Raw genomic sequence first — 27,488 nt, 5'->3', positions numbered from 1 at the left:
GCCTGAAGCGTGAAGCTGGTGGGAGGAGCGGGGTCAGCGGGAGCGCGGGGCGTGTCGCACGCGCCGCCCATCGGCGTTATTTAAGCGGCGCGCGCGCACGCGGGCCGGGCAGCCGAAGCCCGCGCACAGTCCCGCCGCGACGCTGATAGCCGCGATCTCGGAGTTCGCGTTTCGCCCGGCATCTTGTACGGCCTTGGCATCGCTTCCAAACCAGCTTACATTCGTTTCTGCATATAAGGTGAGTTCTCTTGAGGTGACCTTATTTGATGTGTAAGAATTTTCATTTGACAGTTTGGAATTTTCTAGCAAAATGGTATTCTAAGTGAAATATACCAATACGGGTTATTTACTAAATGTGTGTATGTTTACTAAACGTTTTACCCCACTCTTCGTAAGTGCACGATGCATTTAATTTAAGTTTTGATTTTACTTCTCACATGAACATACCTAATATGTTATTTTTACTAAAGAGTCGCTCTTTTTATTCAGACCATTTTTTGAGGTTCTTGCATTAGTGCAAAAATAATGTTTTAGTTTTAAAAATCACTAATATTTAATGCTTAATACTAATGTATAGGGATGTAACGATACATGATTTTGCCGATACGATACCAATACCGATATTTGAAGTAAATAATCGGCGATACCGATACCAATGGCACAGTAGTTAGCTAATAGATATAACTAATAAGGAATTATATACTTATTATGCATAAAACATATGTACATATGTATTAATAGACACTCGATTTTGTGAAGTGTGAAAAACTGTAAAACTAATAAAGAAAAATGCCAAATCAAAATCAAAGAAAACATTTATTTAGGTAACCACCAAGCAATCAATGCAAAAATAAATCCAATTCAGTAATTATAGTTCACCTTAGGTAGTTTTTACCCGACTACGGCAACGCAAAAGGAGGGTTATTTGTTATGGAAACAAAGTGTATTCAAATTATTAGCAGCGTCATACGTTTCGCGCGCTTTTCAAACTGTAATATCGGCTGAATTTAAATCGGCGATGCCGATATATCGGTCTGCCGATTATATCGGCCGATATATCGTATCGGTATCGGTATCGTTATATCCCTACTAATGTACTTTATTTTTATACGTCCAAATACAAGAAATACCAAATAGTACAAATACTGAAAGAAAAAAAATAACGAATTTTTATTTGATGTGATGTGAAAAGGGCTATTAATTACCTACTAGGGAAAACAACACGGCTCTGCCAATGTACTGACAATTTTGTTTCGAGCCCATGCTTGCAGCAGTGCTATTAGGAGAGGACATTATGCTTTGGACAACGTTTTTAAAAGTATCTTTTCACCACACCAGCTCGGAAAGAATTAAGTACTTTGCACTTCAAAAACGAATAGCAAAGTTGCATTTTATCCACATGTGAGGCAAAGTAATCAAATGCAAATTTTGAGTTGGTTTCTTATGTTTGCTGGTAGAATTGACTTTTAATGATGATTTTGGATGATAAATATTTAATAACATTCATTTGGATTTGATTTGGTCTGATTTTGTTTGATATTTTACATTTAATATTTGCTTCGGGTTGGTGTGGTGAAAAATTTTGTGTTTCACTCGGGGGCAAATTTTGTTTAACCCTCGTGCTTTGAAACCCTCGCAACGCTCAAGATTCCATTTTTCGAACCACTCGCTACGCTCGTGGTCAATTTTGGAATCTTTCGCTCGCTCGGGTATCAATATTAGCACGAGCGGTTAAACAACAACTTTGCCCCCGAGTGAAACAAATAACTATTTTTCAACAATGAAGGTCTCGTGCCATTTTATTATACCTACGATCAAAATAAACTATAGGTTGTTTACGTCGAAATGAATTGTTTAGGTATTATGGTTCCCATTACTGGGTCATTTTATGTTCATGTGTAAAATTTATTAGAATAGACAAAATTGTTGTGTGGAACTATATTCTGTATCTTTAGGTATTTAAATAAAAGTAAACAAAATCTACCCTCTAATGAGTCTAATGGCTCCTTAAGCCAGTTGAGGGTAGATGAAAACATTACAAGATTAAATAATACAGTGACTGATCCCCAAGCGGTTTTGTAATTGGTCGGTTAACCAATAAATTAACATTTATTGGTAGTAGGTAGTAATAGTTATAACTAACTACCCGAAATGTACAAATTGTATGTTTACTTTTATTTAAATACCTAAAGATACAGACTATACCTTCGATCTGAATTCGTTTTCTAATGTTTTTTGTATAGCTTATATATGTAGTACTTATCCTATATTTACTTCAAAGCCAAAAAGTTAATTATCTTCGAGTTGGCATTAAAGTTGAATAATTTTAGGCCTAAAAACTGGTTTTCTGTCCATAACTTTTATGTTAATTACTTTAAAATTAAAATCCCTGACACGTTTTTCGAGACGTCAAAGACGAACCCAAATGTGTAGATTTCATATAGATTCCTATGTTAGATAGAGTTATGGAAAACGGGATTTTGTAGACAATGTTTAAAAAAACGTAAAATAAAAACCGGCCAAGTGCGAGTCGGACACGCGCACGAAGGGTTCCGTATCATTACGCAAAAAAAACAAATGTGTTGTATGGGAGCCTCACTTTAATATTTATTTTGTTTTGTTTATTGCCGCTATAATAACAAATGCAATAACAAAAGCGGCAATAGAAATACATCATCTGTGAAAATTTCAACTGTATGCAGCTATCACAGTTCATGAGATAGGTACAGCCTGGTGAAATACAGACAGACAGACAGCGGAGTCTTAGTAATGGGTCCCGTTTTTACCCATTGGGCACGAAACCCTAAAAATAACTAAGTATTAGTTACTTGTAAATATTAGCGTTATTTAACTTTGAAAATACATGATGTCAGTATTCATTTGTTTCAAAATCCGATAGACAAGAATAAAAAATAAAGATCATATTCATCATCATCATGAATATTGAAGAACCGATAGCCGTTTGTCTTATAATTATATCTGTATCATGTAGGAGATACGACTCAAAACATGTCAAAATCGATGAAAACCCCCTTAAAGCCCCTTAAAGTAGGTAGTAATTAGGTTTCCGTACCAAAAAGGTACAAAAGGAACCCTTATGGTGCTATTATGTCCGTCTGTCACATGAGAATCGCGTGACCTAGTTATTTTCATAACAAAAATATTATTAAAACTCTGACATAATACTACTGTGATATCAACAGATTTCAATACAAAAAATAAGTCCCTAATAGGCCAGTTGAACTAGATCCAAAAGAAGCGTTTTGAGGAATTAATTCCCAGCAAGCATGAAATCATCTTTATACCTTCATTTGGTCCTAAATGCGTTTAATCTGAGTTTGCTCCATTCCAGGAGGTGTGGATAAATTTTGGGAGCCTTGGGAAAAACATTTTACATTGGATTGACAAAACCACTCGATGTAGAAGGAACCCACCGTCAAAATAAATATGTCACTACCAGCAAGGCTGTTGTGGATCAGACACTGGTAAAAAAAATCGGATTTTAACACGATTTTACCAGAAAAAAGAAATTCAAAGTGGCGGCCATCTTTATAATGTTTAACTACGAATTCATATTAAGGTACTTTTCGGATCCTCGGGTGTAATTTTTGTCATAATTAGAGCAAATTTTTCATCGGACGTACCGTTTTTTAACTACAAGCAAAAAAATGAAAAATAGCAAAAAAAATCTACAACTCCTGGAATAAAGACGATTTCCAGCTTGTTGGGAATTAATTCCTGGAAAAAATCTAATTTGACTGGCTTATAATTTTTTTTTACTGAGACCTATATATTATATGATAAACAGTTGATAATATTGTTTTATGATTTGGAGATTCACGGACTTACTTTATTACATTAGTTTATTTAGTAACTTAGATAAGCCTATAATATCGGTATTGTCGGTACCTATTAAATGTATATTTCAACGACAAATACCAGACCTTAGCTTTATATGAACATTACAATTCAGGTCAACAGTTTTTTTATAAGTAGGTGTTTATTACTTTATTACTATATAAATACACAAGTTGTTTACTTGATTTATGGAACTTACCTTAATCGTTCTACAGTGAGACAAACAATAAAGTATTGACATTTAATTAAAGACACTAATATTTTCTTTATTAACGGTAACTTAATTAAGAGTAATTGGTTATTTTGTTTATTTGTCGCTATTAACTATATTACGACAGTGTAATTGATTCTTGCGCTATCTAAATGGGTACTGCGCTGACGAGGGGCCTTAAGGCCTGTGCACACCGGCTGCGTGTGCGTGACGTGCACGTGCGCGTGCGGCGTTGTAGTATACAGATCCTTATGAGAGATGGTACACCGCTTGCGTGACGTGTGCGTGTGCGGCTCTAATACGGCCCCGACACTATCATGGATACTGACATTACTTTGACGGAATGACGTTTTTAGTGATAGTGTAGGGAGTGTCATGAAGGAATGACGGCAAGTAATGAAGTTTATTTTAATAATTTCCGTCAGTATTGGAGTTATGTCAAAATAATGATACTAGAAATGACATTATACTGACAGTGAATTGGTTAGAATGATGGAATCAGAAATGACAGAAAGAATGATGGACGATAATGAAGTTATTAAACATTTTTAATATTTTTGAAGAAATGTCAAAATAATGACATTATACTGATAGTGAGTGGAGCGCATCACTCTAATCCCTCATTCCGTCATTTAAAGTACTTTAGAAGAAGGTTTTATACTAATAAGAGTCATTACTGGCATTTAAATCAAATAAGTGAAGTAAACCTACTCTATTATCATTGCTCAAAAGTTTATTTTCACTTGACTCTTAAGAAAAAAGGAAAACATGCAGAATACGATGCACAAAGAAAATCTCTGTCCCTTTCTAAAAGTTTCCATACATGAAATAAAAATTAAAAACCTTTTATTTTATGTTGTTTACAACAATTTAATTATATTTTTACCGGGAAACGCGAAGATCTAAATTTAGTTATCTGCCTCTTTATCGTTCGAATATGCAAAAGTGAGGATGATGATGATGAAAAGTGATAGAGAGGTTAGATAACGAAATTTCGTGTTTCGCGGTAGACCCCCAGATTGTGATGGATTGTGGTAGTGGCGCCCCCTACGCAGAGTTTCGAGTAATATTCCCTATTCAGGGAAATAGAATAATATTACGCAATACTCTGCGTAGGGGGCGCCTCTAGCACATACTGAGGGCTTACCGCGTAATTTCGTTTTCTGCCTCTTTAACACTCTTGCGTATTCGAGCGTTAGAGACTGATAACGAAATTTCGATTTTCGCATTTCGAAGTATACCCTCTGAATTTGCTAGTGGACCCTACGCCGACTTTTGCGTAATATTCCCTTTTGCGTTTTATTTCGTGCATGGAGTTCAATATATTTTTTAAAATATGGTCAACATCCCTATTTTGTATATTCTGTATATGGCCTTATATAATAACATGTTGTAAGTATGCATCTATCCTATAAGTAAACTCTCTGGTTTATGGCATTATTTATAAACGCGTTACTGGCCTGAATTAGCTATGAATAGTTTTGATCTTCTCGTTTTGGGCTTTATCTTTCATTTTGACTTATGTATTTGTAAGAAGGATAAAACATATTAACTAAATCAGGCCTGTAAAGCTTAAAAAGTTTTATGACTAATTGAGAATGAATAGTTAGTGTTTATGGTTGAATGTTCCATATAAGACTATCCCGTTCGAACTTGCTTTATGACGGACTCTTTTTTTATACCTCTTTACTTCGAACCTCCACAGATATTGTTTTTACTAAACGTCAGGTCAACCGCAGAAACCCCGACTAGTTTTAATCAGCAAAATCCTAACCACTTTTTTAATAATTAATATAATTATGTACAAGTATTAGTATTTCGGATACCCCATTAAAACCTATGTCTTAAAGTGGGCTATAATGGTTTGTACAAAATAAAACGAAATAACATGTACATTAAATTACAATGAAACAACACAATAAATTGAATATAAACCAATCCAGTACTTACGGTGCACGGAAATCTCAACGCTACGACTAGGTACACATATTTCGTCGGCTAGAAGACTGGCGTCAACTAACAAACAAGTTGTTGTGTTGCTGTTTGCGAGCGAGAAAATTCGAATATTGGCGAGAACTTTTAAATTTTAGCAGTGTTTTAAGCTGTTATTTTATATTTTAGCGCTTTGATTCACTTTACCGGATCCGAGACCGGATCCGGTGAATTTTGCCGGATCCGGTATCTTGAAAAATGTGCCGGATTCGGCCGGATTACCGGATCCGCCGGACCGGATTGCAATCCCTACCTTTACCGTACCTTTTTTCTTAAACAAATACGTATACATTCTTACATAACAGAAGAATCCAGTAGGTACAGTCAGCGTCGTATAGTAGGTAGCATCCAAAGTATTCAAATAGTTCGGTACACCATATAATGTATGGCGTACCGAACTATTTGAATAGGTACTTTGGATGCCACCTACTATATGATGCTGATTGTACTTTAAGAATAGTTTGATTCCCGGTTCGTGGTAAGAATAAAAAAATATTTTGATACATTTTTTAACTACCAATCTTTCACACAGTCATGGCGCACGCACGCACGAAAAGGTTGAAACAAATAAATATTCTTTTTAATTAACTATTTCTTTTTCTGCATTTTTCTGGCTCATCGGGCATAGAGTTGCCACAGTACATAGTATAATTACGACAGGTTAGAAATATTTGAATCGATGATTGAATAATGTCTTGGTTTTGTGTTCTTCAAAACGTACACTACAACATAACTAAGAACGGTTAGGAAAATAATAACTTAAAATTCCCCGTGAAAGGTAATGATGAAAATACTGATAGAAATACTGATAAGTGTGTGGGGAGATTTAGGAATGTCATGACCTGACTGGACCAAACGCTGGAGCGTCGTGAAATTTTATGTCATTCATTGCTAATGATAGTGTCGGGGCCGTATAACATTTTAGCGCACGCACACGCAAGCCGGTGTGGTTCGGCCTTTATTCGACAAGCGACGTTTGACGTCTCGTGTTGAACTTCCGTCGAATCTGAACAATCCTGTGTCAGAATTTGACATTAGCAATTCACAGTTAGGTGACAACCAGACCAAACCATTATAAACCTTAAACTAGTAATAAAACAAAGTGGATATTTGTTGAATTATTGGTTGTAACAATTGATATTATCCGCACATGATGAACATGCTATTCATTCAACTGTTGAATTGAAGTGGACGCGAAATCTGACAGTTGTATATGTCGAATAGGGGCCCAGGTCTGGCCTAGTGGGTACTTGGGTACTCTACCTGTGAAGCCGATGGTCCCGGGTTCGAATACAGGAAAGGGCATTTATTTGTGTATGAACACAGATATTTGTTCCTGAGTCATGGGTGTTTTCTATGTATATCGTCGCCTAGCACCCGTAGTACAAGCTTTGGTTACTTTGGGGCTAGTAAGATGTCCCCTAATATTAAATATTATTTATTATAACAAACACTGGGTGCGTAGACAAGGTGCCAATCGTTCACGCTCCGTAGCGTAACGTAGTTATACATATATCTCTCACTATCACTCTTCCATATTAGTGCGACAGAGACAGTTGCGTTTTGTTCGCTACCGAGCGGTAACGATTAGCAACTTGTCTGCGCACCATGAGAGCCTAATATCCAAGATGAGAATCGTTAATAGAAAATGAAAATAACTTTTGTTCTCTAAATAAGGTCATAAATTCTATGGAAATGCGAAATAGGTACAAAATAGACAAAACGGAAAATCATCAACATCATTCATTATAGCAACTGATAGCAACTAAACCCCTCTATATAATTATTTATTTATTTAAACTTTATTGCACAAAGTATATACAAAAATGTACAAATGGCGGACTTAATGCCAAATGTCATTCTCTACCAGTCAACCATAGGGCCAAACAGACATCTACAATTGGTGCAGAGAGAGAAATATACTTATTCAGTGAATAAAAAAAAAGCAAACTATACATATAAACTACATAAATAAATAAAATATATATAAACTACTACATATTTATACAATACATACTATAAATATAATAATGATGCTATAAATATATTAGCGATACTATCTTTGTTAATTCAACCATGCGCCTGGCAGGTGTCTATCGGTGTATGCCAGAGTAAAAGGCTAGCAAAGAGGTTTCAAGTTTCAACATTGTACACATTTTTCTGGGACTTTCCGGGACTCTTAGTCTAACAGCAGAACATTCAAACTTTCCTTAATCGTACCTGCGCCTAAAACGTACCCTATCAAGATCTCGAGTTGTGAAACTGCAGTGGCGACGCCAGTGCTACAAAATGAAACCACTGGGTCGCCATGTCACATCACCCGTACAACAACTCCACGCTGCCCCTCCGTATAAAAATATTCAAAATATAAGTAAAATTGCTCTTTTCGAGTAAATTTTTTGATTGATACGTAAGGTTTTCAATTTCGTACATGTCGAGATATGTACATTAGAAGTAGTATGCTTAATTATATACTCTTTTACGGTTTCAAGTAATGGACGACAGACGCCAGCCTGGCAGCCATTTTTTTACGCGGCAAATTTAAAATCGTTAGTTATCAACTGCCTTATTCGTGCTGAACACTTTGTTTTATTCCGTACTTTAGAAGACATGATACCTACAATGTACATATTGTGAAACCTTGATTCACGAAATATGTGCTGGGGTTGACAAAACTACTCTTAATTTTGTTTGTGATGACTGGAAAGAGTTAGATCTGCTATAGATAATTAAATTGATTGTCAATTGCTGTGATTATAAGGCCCTGTTGCATAACCACATTTAACAGATCGATTAACATCAGACAACATAAAATTTAACGAACGTTTTAACGGTGACAGACGGTTTGGTGCAACCGGCTCTAAGAGTGATACTAATTATAAGATTTCATAGTTTGATATGGAGTTTTACGGGAACGATATGGGAATATACAGGTACGTTTTAGGGACAATTAGGCCAAAATCGTACCTTTTCCACTATTAAAAAAAAAAAATTTTTCTCAGAAGTCGTTGAGATTTAAGTTTAACTTGTTACTTTTATTGATCCGTTATTAAATAAAGATTCTTTAAACATCATTTGTATTTTTGTAATTAGTTGCATTTACAAGAAATTAGCATTTTCTCTTAAGGGGTACGAATTAGGCAAGTTTTCCCTACCCACTGAGTCGGATCCAGAATAGGAAGTGTTACATTTACATTTACAAAGTATAAAAGCTAAGGAGCGAAGAGTCACTTCTAATTCATCGGTTTTAAATGCAATGGATGTAAACACATTCGAGTCCTATAGTCGCTAGTCGAGTTACTCATAATAACACAAATCTGCCTATTTAATAGACCTAACCAGTCTAATTTATGAAAAAGCTCCCTATCTTAAATATCCCTAAACTAAAGGCATAGATTTCCTAATATAGCGAGAATTTCGCTACGAGGATAAGGGGACATGGACATAGGTATGCTTTAAGTCAGGTATAATTTGTTTCCTTTTAAGATAAAAAAAGTGCTTTATCGCCGTGTGCATTCTACAAAACCAAATTTATACACATTTGACTAATACAGTTTCTGCTATAATATTACGCATACCTATAAATACGTAATTAAGAACGTAAGTAGGTATTTTCTATCTAAGTTTGTATTTGGTGTACTGTACATGAATTATGCTTTATGAAAACAAATATTAAATAACAAAATCAATAAATTATAAATCTAGCCCTAAATTAGCCTGAGGCATTCTTCCCAGGACGCTGGCCGCGTTCCCGCTCTGCACAGCGAGGCTGAGTTTTTGTGCTAAGTTTTATACAAATGTATCGGTAATTAACTTTACTCCGAAACATGAGTAGATGTCTAAGTAAGTAGGTAAAAATGCTAGGTAAATGTATCTACTTGATTATAAAATTAAAATGATAAGAATTGTGTAGGTTATATACCATCTATTCTCCTATGGGTCCGCGTTAACCCCATTTGTCATAGTTTTGGGCCCAACCGTGGACGTCAGGGCAATCACTACCTACATACAACCCAAATAAAACCCGACCTAGCACAAAGAGACGCGAAGTGACGAAACGAACAACAACAAAGTAACTGTTGTTGACGTATCTAGATGTTTAACAGGACAAACTCTAAATTGGGGTCGAAGGCAACGGTCTCGAAAAATCACAATATCCGATGTCACGAACCGACCACCTCTGACATACGACCTGTAACTACTCTCAATGAGTGAGTAATGGTCGATGTGTGTTCGAACGAAACACGAAAATGTTTTCGCAAGAAACAAGAAAGAGAGATAATGATGAGATAATGCAAGTCCAAGGCAAGAGATAACCAATCCCTTTCGCAATATCAACTGTCATTTAGGAAGCGGACATGTAGGTAACTCAACTTGGGAAATGAGGGCTAACTTAATTAAAATTTATGTCTCGGGACTCTCGGGACTCTCGGGTCAATGTAATTCTATCGATATTTAATTGGCAATGACATAAAGTATGATTAAAGCGTGTGAGTGTGCTATTTCGGTTCGCGGTAAGACGACGGCGTAGGCGGCGGGCACTAGGTTAGGTTACACCTAGGAACAGATGATGAATCGAGGTGTCTCGCCGCTAGAGCACTGACCGCCGCAACTCGCCAATTGGGCGAGCCGACGTTACACTTGACCCCGCAAACTCTTCAATTGTCTTTTGTCCCGAGCTGTGATTTAGGTAGGTATGTACCTACACTTGTTTGTTGACTGCTAACCACCGGTTGCTATGCCCACTAGGGGCCCGCCACGTGTCCCTAACGTAAAATGGACACTCTGCCAATATGTGCATACGCGCTTCGACCTAATAATTTCAAAGTGAACCTAAACAATACGTGCGGATCATATGGACATACTTGTGTTACTGTCACTATGCAATATGAGAATCGAACTCTCTAAGGTCTAATGATCTTAAGTTATTATTAGCAAGCTGTTAAGTCACAGAGCGCCCTGATACCGGTTTTAGCTATTTGTAGACTGGAGTAACAACGTGCCTAAGTAATCGTGCCTACAGGTAGCATGAGATTTTATCCGTCTATCGGCACTTAGCAACTTGCTCAACATTCTCGGAGGCGCATGTAAGAATCAAGTTTTTAAATATTTTTGCTACTAACGGAGATTACACGGCATAACAATGAAGGGCATAATTATCACAATTAAATACGAAGGTAACTAGCAGGCATCAGTCAGTTATATAATCTCGGCCTTGAATGTGACGGGCGAATCATATGATTTTCCTTGTTGAAACTTCAAGCGAATTCACTTAAACGTCTTAAATGGTTAACGTGAACCGTTTAGGTTTAAAGCGTTGATCTGCTCCGTAATGTGAGCCCGTGAGGTAGCGTGCGTTCGAGACAGGGATTCACGTAATTATTCAATCGAGTGCTGGTGCACCGAGCGAGACGAAGGAGCCTCGGCGTGCACGCGCCCTGCGTGTGATCGCTCGCCGCCGCCGCCGCGCCGCGCCGCCGCGGAGACAACACAACACCTCGTTACGTGCGGCTCCTGTTCCACCAAACAGTGCGTCGAATGCGTGAGACCCGCCGCGCGCACTCGCGAAGCACCGCCGCAGACCGTAATCTTCATGTCTTTAGGTATTTGTTACTTTAACTTCATAATATTGGTAAATAAAGACATGCATGAAATAAGACTGTAATTTAGAGGGTAGGTATTTCGTATTTGCCTGAGTAAAGAAGTACGAAGTTATTTTACGTAAAGAAAAACGACATGACACGGGGTACAGCTTGACAAGCAATTTTAGATGTATATTATAGGTAGATAACAACTAGTATTCCAATGTGGTTCACATTTTATTTGATTTCTCCAGATTCTTTTCGAGCTGTAGGTGCATATATAGGTCCTAATTGTATAAATCAAAGTACATATAGGAAATCATCTAAAAATTGTCTCAAAGGGGGATCTGAACATCAAGTACAATTTGTCCTACCTATTCACCAAATATTGAAATCCATATTCATCTTTTGGAACATCCAAAGAAAGTGAAAAGTGAGACTCGAAAGAAGTTAACATTCACAACCGATGCAATGCAAATGTCCTATAAGCAATACATCGAAGACTCTGCTGCATTGCTCATTACCTCTAGAGGTCGGATCAATTTTATGTTGTTTTTCTACTGTAAGGTCCTTCACACGGGATCATCGGTGTCGGGTTATTTATTCCCACTAGTTACCACTAAGTTGTTACCAGTGGTAACTACTGGGATTTTTATTCCCACCTTTTACCACTGAAAACAAAATACCAAACCGAGTTGGTGGTAACTAGTGGGACTAACACTCGGTGTCGCATACATATGCGGTTGGTATCGATTGAATTATGCCAAAAAGAATTGTCAAAAAACGCAAAGTTCCCATGAAATGTTCTGGGATTTTTTTGCACTTTTATTGCCAAACCTTCTTACAGTTGGTTCAATTTCTATGACACTTGATATAGGCGCCAAAAAGTGATGTAAATGTATGATAGAGTCGTAGATAGTTAAGAAAATTGAGTAATATTTAATTCCTAATCTGTCTAGCGAGCGAGTTCTAGCGAGGACCGATTGACTCGAATCGATTACTCAAATAACAAAAAAAAATCTTTTCTAGACACGAACTTTCTAAGTGGAAACTTTCATGAGAAGTTTCTCACGAAAGTTCCCCGAATTTTCCGAAAATGTTGAGAATATTGTGTAACTTGCACATGGCTATTATGTAAATAGTACGTAGGAGCTAAAGTCGTTCTTCGTCGTAGATAAATAACGCGACGACAGAACGTCCTTCGACTTATATTACAGCCGTGATGTAAGCAAAACCGAGCAGTACATACAAGCACCCACCCTACGCTATTCTTGGCATGGCACTTATAAAAAGGAAGAGGCTGATTTGCATTTTTATCAGAGGAAGGTGAAGTCATCATCGTTTGTTAAACCGTTTAAGAACTTCGTTACTTATTGCTAAAAGCATCCGAACGCAGAGAACAATGAAAGCTCGTTATCAGAGCTGACACAAATAGTATTCTGAATCTAAGTAATAAAACAATTGTATTGTTGTGCTAGTTCTATAAATGGACTGTTCCATATAAAATTGCCGTTGTAAAGTGGTGTTATTTTCCTGTTTACGGCCCGGGACGCTAAGTGGCAATCTAAGATGCAACTGCACTGCACGTGGATACTAATACTACCACACTACTCTCGCAATTGGACGTATGCACCGCACCGTGTACAACTTTTCGTCAATGGGCTGGATAACAAGTACAGTCAACTGTAAAAACATGGGTGCACAAATCATCTCAAAAATATATCCCATAGCTCATATGTCAGCGATTTAAGAACTATGGGACATTTTTTTGAATAAGCTGTGACTACACCCATATTTTTACAGTTGACTGTACCTACCTACACTCCTCGTTTAACAAACATTATCTTCCGAATTAACTAGGCTAGGAATTAACGTTTTTTTTATTCATTTTGATACAAGCTTACTATTTATTTTCTTCTAAAAATAACTAGGTATATAGTTTAATACTTACATAGAAATATTTCTAAATTATGTTAACGAAAATCTCACAAAAATGCTATTGTTGTTACAAAGTCAACTGAGCTATAACCGCGAAAATCGGAGTTCGCAAATTGCCGGCATTTTTCTCTGTCACTCTAATTACGCCTACATTGGAGTAAAAGAAAAAGATCCCCGCAATTTGGAAATTTCGGTTTTCGCGGTATGAGAGCTCGTTGTTCTACAGCTACACGGCCAGCTTTAAAAAAATACACAAATTGACTAAGTGCCAGTTGCACCAACCACATTTGACAGACTGATCATCGTCAGCCGGCGCGCCCCGCGCCTTTACTATGAAACTTTTCATACATAAAAATTTAGCGAACTCTTTAAAACGTTCGTAACAGTTTGGTGCAACCGACCCTAAGTCCCACAGTAAGCTCAAAAGGCTTGTGATGTGGGTACTCAGACAAGAATATATATAATATACAAATATGTATGTTCTTAAATACATAGAAAACATCCATGATCAAAGGATCTCAGGATCAAATATCTGTGCTCATCACACAAATAAATGCCCTTACAGGGATTCAAACCCAGGACCATCATCAGCTTCATAGGCAGGGTCACTACCCACTAGGCCAAACCGGTCGTCATTATGTTTCGCCTTTAAGATTTTATTTAATTTCTACATTTTTCATGTCGGTACCTACTATCACTGTAACTCACGAGTTAATGTTTATTACATAATATAAGTAGTAAACAGGTTTAATGAACTACCGAACGTTGGCGCTTGCGTTCCATTGCAACGATAACTGGAAAACACGCCTCTTAGACGGTAGTACTAATATTTATTCTGTGCTCTTAGTCCATGAAGAGTATATATATATATAGTGATGGTAAGAAAAGAATAGTACTTTGCGAATAGGTACTACATATGTATATATATCTACTTATTTGTTTTACAAGGGGCACGACTGACCAAAAAATCACGAAACGACGCCCAGGATCGCGCTAAGTGGAGGGAAGCAAGTAGGAAAGCGGACCCTGGCGAACGCCGGAATAACTAGGTAGAAGAATAAGGGGACAAAGTTGTTGTTTAATCCCTCCGGGTGCAACAAGAACAAAAGTCGTGATACCAAATGCAATTGAAGGGATGTTTACAAAAACAACATAACTGACTACACTGGTTGACACCTGAAACGATTAACAATGTTCTTAAAAAAGTGTCAACTGCTCTAAGCAGTTATGTTGTTTTTGTAAACATCCCTTCAATTATACAAGTGTGAAAAATCGAGTGTGACTGGATTTTTCCAACCCTATCTAACATACCTGACCTATACCAAAGAGATGTTAATTGTAACGGAGAGGTAAAGTCCAAAAAAAAACCTTGACCCATAGCTTGATAGCCGAAACAGATGACACTGTAATGCAAAGAGAATTCTGTAATGTTGCGATTGTTTTTATAGTCATTGAATTGTCAAACGTCAATGTTTGACAACAAGAGTTACCGCATAATGTACTAAGCCGTAGAGCGCCATCTCGTGCAGCTGTCAAATTCCAAGCACGCAATAATGACTTTACCTACTTAGTACCTACTATAATCAATGGATCGTTGCCTGTACCTACTCTGTGTTCTGTGTAACTCCTTCTTAATATTCCGCGATACAAACTCGTGTTCGGCGCCTCACTAAAGAAGAGTGAAGTTCACTATAGATATAAGTACAAAATGAAGATGATATCAATTGTTTATAATATTAAAACCATCGCGGCATCAGTAAACAGCGTGAAGCAATCGTGCTCCGACCTGAACGTAAATTACTCAAAATAAAACAAGTTGTGGGAATCGAACTTTGTTCAGATCATCTCTCGCGTCGTTTACTGCAACTGATATAAACTCCACCGATGCCGATACGGGTAGTTTATAATCTACATACATATGTAATAGTGTGACGACTTAAAATATAAAATAAAATAATGTGATTTGTTTCAAAGTAGCCCTGATACCAATCGTCTTATCAATCAAAAAAAGGAACATTATTGCAAGCGTTATCGGTAAAGTGCATTTTCACTTCCAAAACGATACACTTAGGAAATGAAACGAGTGTTAAGGGATCCGATTCCTGGGCGTCGCCGGATCGGGTTACCGCCACCCTTCACTATAAAAGCGGCCGCTACTCGGATTACGTACATTCGATATTCAGTATTTAACATTCACGCTTATGGCTGAGTGTTGTTCCTGATAGTGACTAGGTAAGGGTCTTAGGGCTTACGAGGATTCAACGTGTTGGCATTTAAGGCCCTGTGTTTGTCCCTTAATTTGCCAGCAAAGTGAATTCTTGTATACCTACTTAGAAAGGGTACATCCCGCTTTTGACTCCGCAACAAGCTGCAATCATCCATAGGCTGCAGTGTCTGCAGACCGTTCGCCTATTTGCCACCTTCATGGGATAAAAAAATATTTTTTTTTCTGATAATTAGGGCTGAAACCCCTCGAATCCATCTGCAAGTAATTTTATGATTTATCCGGACGTTTCGAGCTATTTGCCAGCGCTCGTGGTCACGGGACGACTGAGAACTATATACACGATACAATAGTTCAACTTTAGGAACCGAAGACTAATCAACTTTAGGACTAATTAGGTGTGTGTATTGTTCCAGCAATAGCAGCATGCTTATCAACTGTGCGGTGGTTTTGCTGACGGCGTGGACGCTGCAGCCCGCTGAGGCCGCCACGGCCGCCAGCGTCAAACTGTGCGGACGCAAGCTCAGTGACATCATGAGCAGGGTCTGCTACGTCTACAATAGCCCCTCCTGGGGTGACCCCACAGGTTAGTCTGTCAGCTAAACTTGACTTATAATATATTTTATATATGATCAATGAAATACATATATTTGTCTGACAGGTTAACTAAACTTGACCCATGATTATGATCAATGAAATACATATTATACAGTAAGTATATTTACTACCTGAATGTGACAGTAATCACTTAAAATATTTTTGCGAATCTTAACAACTTCAAAAGAGTTTTTGTATAAACATCATACAAAGCCTCGAAGATCACTGTGTATTAAAATTATCTCGAAAAATATTGAATATCAGTTTATATTCCGTTTTTCATGACTGAAGCTTTTATTAGAAAAAAAACACAAACTAAAAATTAAACGCGATTTGTCTTATCAATACTCAAAACGTAAACTGATATGACCAAATTAAGGCAATGGGACGGGACTTCTGTGGCCTCTCGCAGTGTTTATTTAAGGATTTGTTGTTGTTGCTCGGCCTTACCATGGCAATAAATAAAATACAGGAAGAGAATCATCGCATCGTAAATAGAGTCAAATGCAGGCATACCCACGCGTCCTTCTAACAACGAAATAGCTATTTATGCAACTATGAACGAGCCAGCATTATTTTACCCATATTCACATATACAGACAAACAACCCCTTTCTAGCGCACTTCAAAAAAGTTTTATCTAAGCTCAATTAGAGCTTAGATAAAATTGTAACTAACCAAACTTTAACACAATCGACAAAAGACTGAAATTATAATGAAATGAGACAGACGCGTGCTACGAAGGAACATTCGAAATAATTAATAATCATACCTAATATACCTACATAACGATCTCAATTAAGTCCTCAACACAGGAGGACTATAATTAATGTAATTCTAGAAATTTGTATATAGGTATATAGTAAAATAGTAATTAATTAAATACGTCATAAAATTAGTAATAAGTCATAATAATTTTGTACACGAGTCGTTAATAATCATAATATCAAACATCCGCGAGGCAACATCGTTATCGATAGGTGTTCATCCGAGTAAGGTCAACACTAATGGCATGTAACGACACTGTCAACAACATTATTTCACACCAAAATAGTGCTAATTATTGCAATTCAATTAATTGTCAGCAAAGAAACTTTGAACTGTACGCTCTTGACTGTCATTTAATGTGATAAATTCCGAGTAGGGGAGACCGAGGTGAGTTGTGACAGAGGAGAGTTGTGACATTGTCGATTTTTTGGAATCTAATAACATAACTGTTAGTGAGCTCGCAACAGTGACCGTTTGTTAGCTCGTAACTTGAACTAACAAACGCGCGCTATTGCGACCTAGTTTTTTGTTAATAGATTCCAAAAACATCGACAATGTTACAACTCTCCCCTGTCACAACTCACCTCGGTCTCCCCTACTTAACCTAAAACAGTCAGCAAACAATTAAGTATAGCATAGGTACACCTGGTCTACATAATTTACATAATACCGACAAAATTGTTAAGCGTAGGTTAAATATTAAACGTGACTTAATTAAAAACATTTCAGCAAGTTATGATAATAATAGATCCGGCTAAGTATTTTTGCTATCGTGCCTACTTGTTTACTGCGAACTAGAGACAATGCCCACTAGGCTCATTATTACTATATTTTTTATGTAAATCTTGTAAGGTGACTTGAAGGAAATCTTTATTAATTATAACACTATAAATAATTACCTAGGTACCTACTGTACGGCTCATACAGTATAAACTTATCGTGGTTGTACTGTATCTAATTATGCGATACTATCTATATACGTTTTTATCGCAGAATTATTGACCTTTTGACTGTTTACGTCTGGAATAAATAGGCAAACATATGGGTCATACACATTTTATTGTTTGCTTAACTCCTTCGCGACTTACCTGCTAACATCGCAACAAACAGCTAAATTCAGGACTGCACAAGGGTGGGTAAGGACAGGCGGGATAGGTTTTTTCAGTACCTACTGAGACTCAAATAGGAAAACGTGATATATTTATATGCACCGGGCCAATAACTTTGACTTTTTGTCCACAGAAGTGACCTTTTCCTGAAATGTGCTTGTCCCTAATACCCTGAGTAGACGCATTGTATAGTCAGCAGCAGAAATGGCTATGCGAGCCGTGTCCGAAATGATGTTTACACGCTCTTGTTTCCCTGACGGCAAAATTGTATTTAGACTGTTTTAAGCACCTAACCCGCTTAGGTAATTCTGCTGACTATACATACCTTTACGTACACATATCTAACTTCTTCTGCGATGATGATGATGATCAATAAAAACTATCCTACGTCCTTCCTCAGGCCTTAAATGGTATAGAGACAGTTTATGGCCTTAAAGTAGGTGATAAAGTCCCATAAACTACTATTAAACCATGTTGTTTTTCCAGTAGTAGAGCAGCCAGGCATGCGTCGGAAGAGACAGGCTGGCATCGCGGACCAGTGCTGCACCTTTGGGTGCACATGGGAACAGCTCAACGAATACTGCGCTATCAGTTCTAAGTAAGTTACATACAATTAATAATTAGTATACTGTATAAAAAGTCCTGGCGCTATCCACATCCGGGACATGGCTAACGTATGAAATTAAGAGGATATTGGAATATCCTAGGATATTACATTTTAATATTCTTACATTTCTTACTTATTATAACGTATAGAAACAGTTGTCAATACTAATTGCAAAAAGAATAGATAGTATAGAGGGGTCCTGTCAAAGTAAATTTTGTAGTCACGGTACATTTACTGCCATCTATCGACACACGATTAAAACTTAAAATAAAATTGAAAATGTATAAATGAATTAAAATATGTTTACGGATATATGATTATTAATTTTTATTGTTCCACAATGACCCATGTTCTTTCACTGATACGTGTTAAAATTGTTAAATATCAAACGGTGTCGCCAACGCCATCTAAACGACAATAGACCAAAGGTATATGGCGCCATCTATTCGACAGTGACTTTTGCTTGACATCCGAGGCACGTTTTTTTCTTAGACTTTATTTATCTTATACGGAGTTATATATATCTCTGCTAATTGTAAGATTTTTATACCCCTGTTTAAAGTATATGTACCTACACTTGTAGGGTATCATGTTGTAATAAGATTGTACACCAAAATGAGAGCAATAAAGTTTCTATTCTCTTCTATTCTATATTTTTTACAGAAGATGTCTAATTATCTATTCTATGAGCGAACAAACAGCGATAATTTAATACGATTTACTGTAATACATTGTGGCATCTGATCGATCTATTCAATTCATTGCACCTACTAAGCCGGCAATGTAGACGCCCTATAGCAACGCTTCTTATTGGTGTTCAGTTCGGAGTCGGCGTTGAGCGAGCTGGAGGCCCACATGCTGGAGACGCGAGGCACGGAGCACAAGCGCGAGGCGGAGCGGCAGGCCGCGCCGGAGACGCCGCCCGAGGTGGGACGCCGCAGTCGCGGGTACGGGCGCAGGAGGGGCCGTTGTTGGTGCCGGCGCAAGCGGCGCACGGGCCGACGGCGTACTCTCATGGGTAACATGGTCTGTCTGTCCTTCATCACTCACTTGTTCTCTATTTTACCACGGGGCCTAGACGAGTGACAATAACTACCTAATAGTTTATTGAATACGCCAATCGAAACTTAAAGTATGGAAAAAAGGACTTATAAACTGAAATAAATGTCATATTCTAAAAAAAAATGCCCAAGGCCTCCAGTGCCCCAGGCTGGAATCGAACCAGCATCCTCTGCTATCGCGGCAGGTGATTAAAGTATTTTCTGAAAATTATTTTATTTGTTCTATATAATACCTACTTCTAAAAGACGTGAGTTTTCTTCACATACCTGGTCTATGTCATCTCGATACATTTTAACTTTTCGATTGGCATTTGTCGATAAACGTTTGTCATGTTGACTACGGCCCCAGACACGACGCGACTTATAAAGACGCTTTCTTTACAAAACGTTGCGTTCGTACGACTCGCATAGAGTTCCACTCATCCAGAACAAAATATAAGGATAAGAGATTTATTTTATTGATGCGCCCTCTTACTTTTTATTAGTGTTCCGTACAAAACTTTACTTTGCTTACGGAACACTTATGAGATCACTTCGGTCTTGTTATTTCAGAGGAACGCGAACGCAACAAAGTACCTATGAATAAATAAATAATAGTTTAATTATGTAGTCTTGATTTTCTAATGTTTTTTGTTTCTAATATTTGTTACACAAGTACTAAGTATTTTAGCGTTATTTAAATACTTACTAACGCACGCGTTTTTATTTAATTAAAATTGATTAAGTAGAGTTATAAAATACTAGCATTTTAACTTCTTTTGTGACATTCCGTGCCTAAAGGGTCCTTATGCTCCATGTACATAAGGATCCTTTAGGCATGGAACGTCACATTCAACGTGCGTTAGCGTGTTTGTAAAAAGTCAAAATTGTTTAAGTAGAGAACAATGAGATGATGAACACTAACAATTCATTATTAATGCTTTGCATGTTGGGCTGACTAAAACCGTCACGTAACAAACTCGTCACAAGTCACATTACACGTATGAGCTCCGTGACGTGAAGTTACCTCTGCAGCGGAGCTCGTTCGTGCCTCACTTGGCACGTTACGCCTCTCATATTGCCATTATCAGTATTATCACTCATCGATGAGCACTTTGTGTTTGGATACGTATCAATATGCATTGGGAACTTTAGAGGTAAAGTAACGTTAAACCACACCGAACCAGTCCAGTCTATACGATAGTCGATCAGTAACCTGACCACGAGTTTGACACCGCTATATTCGCCAGCGACTGGGTAAACTAACTCACAATATATCTCTATCGTACTGATGGTGCAAGCGAGATGCAGTGCTTTTTAGTTGACGCAGTCGCTGGCGTTTAAGGCCGCGAAAAACGCATGGTAAGGATACAGTAGTACAATTACAATTATGGTCCTCTACCAGTTCAACACGTAATTAAGGAAGTATCAATACAATCTTCTCTTTTGTGTTGCCTATTTGTTTTCTTTCATTTATGAAAATATTTTGCCTTGAACAAAGATTTCCGAGTTAGTTTTGGATCAGAGGGCCTACCGCGAACCACGTTCGAAGTGTTGCCTCCCCGTCACACTTATGTACGAATTTACAAGTGCGACAGAGAGGCAACACGTCGAACGTGGTTCGCGGTAGGCCTTCTGACTTAATTGGAGCTCTTAGACTATAGGTGCGTGTGGTTTTACGATAGGTAGAGTTAGACTAAGAAAAGTCTACAGCGATTTTGATGTTATTTTAAACATCAAACATCTATGAAATGCGTGGGCTATCAAAATCGATGCAGACTTTTCTTGGTCTAACTTTACCTACATTCCTAATAAAGTATTCTCTTTAATTGAATTAAAGTTTCTTATATTGGATTAATAATAAATGCACCTCAGAGGAAAGAGGAAGACCGCTACTACATTTCAACGCAGTCCCACTTGGAACTTTCCACGAAAACGCCTTTCCATACAGACATAGACCTCGTATGTTAAGGCGGTTTCGGAGCGGTCGTCCACTTTCGTGTCAACATCATGGGGTTGTGCACAAATCACGCGAGGTGTTTTCGGCTACTTTTTGACCCCCCCTCCCCCTTGGTGATACTTGGTGAGATTTTTGGTCATCCCCCTCCCCCAACACAACATCATGTGTATTTTTTTGATATTTTTTCATTCGACCTAATTTTAAGATAAATAGTATTGTATACTTATAGAAAATCTTGTTTATTTTTCTATTTTCGTTAAATTAGACTCGCTATTTTGAAGTGCAGAGTGAAGATTTATGTATGTTTTACGAAACCGAGAAAAGGTATCTATTCATTTTTTTTGGTTAGTTTCTTTCACTGTAGAAAAATACACGTGAGGTTTCCTTATACCCCTCCCCCCCCACCCCCCTGTCGCACTCTGCCTCTCTCTTGCCTCTCTGTCGCACTTGTAAATTCGTACAGTAAGTGTGACAGGATGGCAACACGTCGAACGTAGTTCGCGGTAGGCCCTCAGAGTCTATCTCACACTAGAGAGCAGAGCAGTACCTACATTAATCGAGTCTATTAGCTATTATTTAAAAAAAATCAAGATGATATTCGGATAGCAACTGCAGCAGCGTTTGTATAGTTGACGCTGGCGCCTTGGCTGTAAATTTCACGGAAAAAATGAAAGACTGATTGAAATGAACGATCTAATCAAGAAAATTTACCGTGACATCGCAACAGTAACGCTGCTGCGGTCACTATTATCCTAATGTTGTTTAATTAGCACCTTCCTACCGGCGCCTTTTATGCCGAAACCAAAGACTGACGTTTCATCCGTATTGTTTTAGATACGAGACCAAATCAATAACAGACCAGAGCCCGTCGTGGGAACCGTGTCCCCAGTGCTGACGTGGGGCCGGACCCTCAACACCGACCTGCCACCCATGGAGCGCAACCGCTACAACTACATCGCCGTCTATTCTTAAAAAAATATTTTAGAAACTAGAGTTTTAACTTGTCAGAGCCAATTGGAAGCTAGCGACGAGACTGAACGCGACAAGAAACATGCGTTGAGACGCTGAATTGAGATTCAGCGCTAGCCACGACACATTGACGTGTCGTGTCGTGAAGTTTTTTCACCTACAGGGAAACGGTGTAGCGCACTACACGGTAGCGCTACGACCGTAGCTTAGCAGTGAATGAGTTAAAATGGGCCGCCTGAAGTGCCTGTTTAAAAAAAAACGTGTTGCCGTCAAGCAAAGTTGTAAATATGCCGGCGGTGTCATACAAATATATAATTATGGGATAATAATTTAGATATGTAATATTTTCCTAACGGAAGTCAACACATATTATAATGGTAGGGTATGACGTATTATAATTAGGTATCAAAGCCTGACAAATGTCAGTGTTGATTTGTTCTTGAGTGCCTATTCGGTTCACTTTAACTGTATTATGTTATGGCACCAACACCGACATTACGGTGAGCGTGGCCACCGGTCTTTCGGTTAGTGTTCAACTCGATCATTTTAGTTGCATCTTTGCACTTTGACAGTGAACCGAATATTCCTATATTTAGCTAATATTTAAATAATTATTTCAACAGTAATTACATTTTTGAAGGGTGCGTGATAATACAGTAGGTACCAATAAAATTAGCTTGTAAAATTTTAGAAAATAAAATTGTAATGAATAAAGATAGAACAGCCACCTAGAAATATAATTTTGATGCAATTGATTCGCTAGTAGATAAGTATAGGTATCTTAGTTATTATTTGTATATTATATAAAATCTATCATCAATATCAGTAATTTTAAAATCAAATGCAATTTTATAATAGGCACTATAGCCATCGTAAATAAAATAAATGATAATTCATTCTAAATGACTACCTACCGCCTGGAGTATAAAAATGAGTTGACAGTACATATGGCCCTACTTTCCCGCACTAGTGCGTAAAATAGCAATTTCCATGCGTATGTCTAAAGTTTAAAGTGTTGTGTATTTTTTAAAGGGTCATATGTACCTACTGTAAAACATTGTACGATACACGTGCGATAAAGAATGTCCTCTTTTCCGCATTTGTATCGTAAATAACTATTTTATCCTATCCATGAACAGTTTTAAATATTTAGAAAATGCTGATATTATGGATAAAATGTAGTGTAGGTGCCTAGATTGACATGTGTGATGTGTTCAATTGTCATTATTATACATCTAAGAATTAAGTTACTTTGAGTTCTCGAAAAATTCGGAAAAGTAGGAACTTTATACCTCCTCACAGTTATATTATAATTCACATGCAATAATTGTAATTTATAATCATGTATGAACTAGCAGTAGAATAATAATTAAGAGGGATGGTACCTGTTGAACTATCCTTCACTGTGCATTGTCATCCTTTATCATAATAGTTCTAATATAACAAATAACTTCTATAATATAAGGTTCAAAGATCTCTAAAGCATCTGTGATAATTCCAACCGAGATAATTTTAATTTATAAATATTTTGTAGAATCACCATAATTGTGTAGCGTAAAGTATTTTCCTTGACATGATAGCAAATGCATTGTATGTAATTTTAAGTAATTAAATATAAAATAGGAACCAATTTGACTGAAGTGGATGCTGTAATAGTAAAATCATCCTCACATACATTATCTTATTTAATATTTCACTAAGCATCTAATCTAAGCAATACAAAGGTTTATTAACATAATACATGGTTTGAACAATTTTTTTGTTTCATTTCTATTTACAAAACTGGAAATTAAATGCGATCAAATATTGTATTTGTAGTCTTAGTATCACATATTTTTTTAGTTTCTTCACTGTTGGTATCTGGTTTAGAAAAGTAATATTTTTGTAATATAACATACTTGAGGGTGAATATGGCCACCAGCCCGATGCCTAGTCATAGCGGCCCCTTATCCTTGTCATCGGAGCCAGGGCCTACACTGTCATTCGCTTGACCACTGGCCTCTTTTGCAGGTAATATCTGGAACCGCAGACTGTTGCCTTTGTTTCTTTTTTGAACCACTTTCCCAACAGATTGTACACCTTTTTCAATGACAGAGTATATTTTTTCCTGAAAATGAGTATTAAAAACCAATTAGACAAATATATACATGATAAAAGAAAACTAACAAAGCATTATAAAACACAACACATTCAATTAAAATTTAATGAATGAGTGATTGAAAGAAAGAAAGAAAAATATTATTCAGGCAACACATCATTCATAAAATAAAATAAAATATGAAACAAGAAGTATACAAAACACAAAGAGACATATTAAAGCTAAAGATGTGAGGCTGAAATGGATTGTGTGTTTATTTTCATGTATTACTTACATATAATAATATGAATGTTCATGTATATGCATTTTACATCTCAATATGTGTAACCTAAGTACAGTCCTATTGTGTCTACACATGTAGGAGATTAAGTCCGTGATTTACATAATTCCATTCCATTCAGAATATTCATAAATAAACCATTAACCATTAGACACTCATAAGCACAATCCAGATTTAATTTAATAAGCTTAGTTTGAGTGCATAAATACATAAACAGTGTAGTGCAAAACTGGCTTTAAATATTGAAATCAAAATGCAGTAAAGTGTCATCTATCCCTCTGGAAAGGCATGTTATATATTGAAATGTGGGTAGATAAGGAGATCTGCCGGTACCCCCAGCTCGGTTCTAGCTAGCAAGCCAGCACACATATGTAACAGGATGAAAATAAAATACATACTGTAATCTCAGTTTCGTGGCCTCCGTCGCCAGCGATGACTACCCGGACCTGGTGCTGTTTCTCTAAAAGCTTCAGCATCTTTTTCACACCTGTCATAAGGTCATGTTCACCAATTTTTGTAGAAAGGGTGAGCAACTTCTCACCTTTCATAGCATTGTTTTGACGAGATGCCTGTTTTTGTTTCCTGTTTTCTAGTTCTTCACTGTGGTATTCAGCATTAGTCATCAATCTGCAATACAACATGGTGATATTTTGTAGAAATATTGTTAAATATTAAGTCATAAACAACAGTATAGCTCAGAAAACACCTTCTCAGAATATATGCGACTCAATGCTTGAAAAGGAAAGTTGAATGACCCTTGAAACTACTTACTTGTACACAGGCCGCCTAGTTTTGGCATCCACGTCTTGTATTTTAACCAGTTTCAACTCTCGCTTCTGTGAAAGGTTCTGGGCATTCTTCAGATCCGTAATGGTGACAGAGTTATCGGGGCTAATCAGCGTTATCCTGTTTTCAATGTTCTTCCGTTTGGGTATTTCTTTGCCGTCTGCTGCAAGCCTGGCTAAGGTCCGACATTCTAAAACGGGCCTAAAACTAATTAATCTTATTAATGTATTCATTATTGTGCGCTTGATATTAACTCGAGATATGTATTCTTTATATATATACATGCACAGCACTGATAAACATAGTGTTTAACACATAGGTTTAACAGCTGATAATCTGACAGTAACACTGACATTTTTTTTTTTTAAACAATTATGGCCTGGATGCGAGTCCTTTAAGCCAAGTCTTTATTTTGCTATTGTTAGAACACTTCATTTAAAGAGTTAAATGACAGCGTTTTACACAAAAATAAAACGCTAATTAAATAACTTACCCTATTCGGAACCTAATAATAATATTGAGAATGGCAACCCTGTTGTCGGTCGTATTGTCCTTTTCTAGCATATACGTCCCTCTCTCTCCCACACTCCCACCACACAGCAGTTTGCTTTTTGGCGGTTGTCGCAAAAACAAATTTCCAACTCATTGTCTCAAAATTACACCAGGCAGGATTAAAACTTTAGGTTCCGAATAGGGTAAGTTATTTAATTAGCGTTTTATTTTTGTGTAAAACGCTGTCATTAAACAACTGTACCGCTATTCGGAACCTAATAATAATATTGAGACGTGTTTGTTATCGCCTGGTGGTGGGAAGACGCCAAGCCAATGTGATTATACATGTACTTATTATGTATATGTAATATTATTATATTATGAGTGTTTAATTAATTATGCAGTACACCCTTTATTTTAACACCTGTGAGGAGAGAGGTATTTAGTAAAGCATACAATTTGATATTCCATTATATTATGATTATGATACTAACTTAACATTTTGTATACGTACTTAATGTACTTATAAATGTTCAAAAAGAATAAGTGAGTCACCACAAGGGTGCTATACTTAATTACTTAAATGTAGGTATGTGAAAACTAGGTAAAAGAAGATGTGATAAGTCAGTCTACTCTTCAAAGAGCATACAACATCTGTTATAAGGAGTAATGTAATTCAAGTATGAAAAGATAAAAATAATAACGTACTAGAGTAGTTTTTATTTATAAGTCGCAATTCTTATCAAATTTGATAATAATTATCTATAATAGTAAAGTAAGCAGTTGCAGGAATATAACAAGGACAGGACCTTTCTTATTTCCAGAATCCCTCGGGATTAGGTAGACGAATATTTTAATTATTCGTTATATCACTATCACCACAAACAGAGTTAATAAAATTAGGTACTTATTCAAATGTCATAGGGAATCACTAAATTTATTTAATGACTGTAAGCCATATACTTGGTTATAGGTTAT

The 27,488-nt window shown here is 37.0% G+C and overlaps 3 protein-coding genes across 5 annotated transcripts in view; 2 read left to right on the top strand and 1 right to left on the bottom strand.

Moving 5' to 3' along the window:
- LOC134666453 (insulin-like growth factor I) lies at positions 1-24,609 on the top strand. 3 transcript variants are annotated; one of them, XM_063523614.1, is made up of 5 exons: positions 1-238; positions 16,222-16,391; positions 18,768-18,876; positions 19,707-19,911; positions 22,720-24,609. In XM_063523614.1, the coding sequence occupies exons 2-5, from the start codon at positions 16,232-16,234 to the stop codon at positions 22,855-22,857; spliced, it is 612 nt and encodes a 203-aa protein (XP_063379684.1). In that variant the 5' UTR covers positions 1-238; positions 16,222-16,231; the 3' UTR covers positions 22,858-24,609. The 3 variants fall into 3 exon arrangements, with proteins under 3 accessions (XP_063379684.1, XP_063379683.1, XP_063379685.1); XM_063523613.1 differs by having other exon boundaries at positions 18,765-18,876; XM_063523615.1 differs by having other exon boundaries at positions 37-238; positions 18,765-18,876; positions 19,707-19,812.
- Positions 1-27,488, top strand: part of LOC134666486 (large ribosomal subunit protein eL39) — a 70,737-nt gene that overhangs the window by 975 nt on the left and 42,274 nt on the right. The gene's annotated exons all lie outside the window — the stretch shown is intronic.
- Positions 24,597-26,326, bottom strand: LOC134666452 (uncharacterized). The gene is made up of 3 exons (XM_063523612.1): positions 26,004-26,326; positions 25,631-25,859; positions 24,597-24,961 (listed from the first exon to the last, which is right to left on the bottom strand). The coding sequence occupies exons 1-3, from the start codon at positions 26,300-26,302 to the stop codon at positions 24,788-24,790; spliced, it is 702 nt and encodes a 233-aa protein (XP_063379682.1). The 5' UTR covers positions 26,303-26,326; the 3' UTR covers positions 24,597-24,787.

The sequence above is a fragment of the Cydia fagiglandana genome, chromosome 8, assembly GCF_963556715.1.
Source record: "Cydia fagiglandana chromosome 8, ilCydFagi1.1, whole genome shotgun sequence".
Classification (NCBI taxonomy): Eukaryota; Metazoa; Arthropoda; class Insecta; order Lepidoptera; family Tortricidae; genus Cydia; species Cydia fagiglandana.
This window is presented reverse-complemented; position numbering and strand designations above follow the sequence as displayed.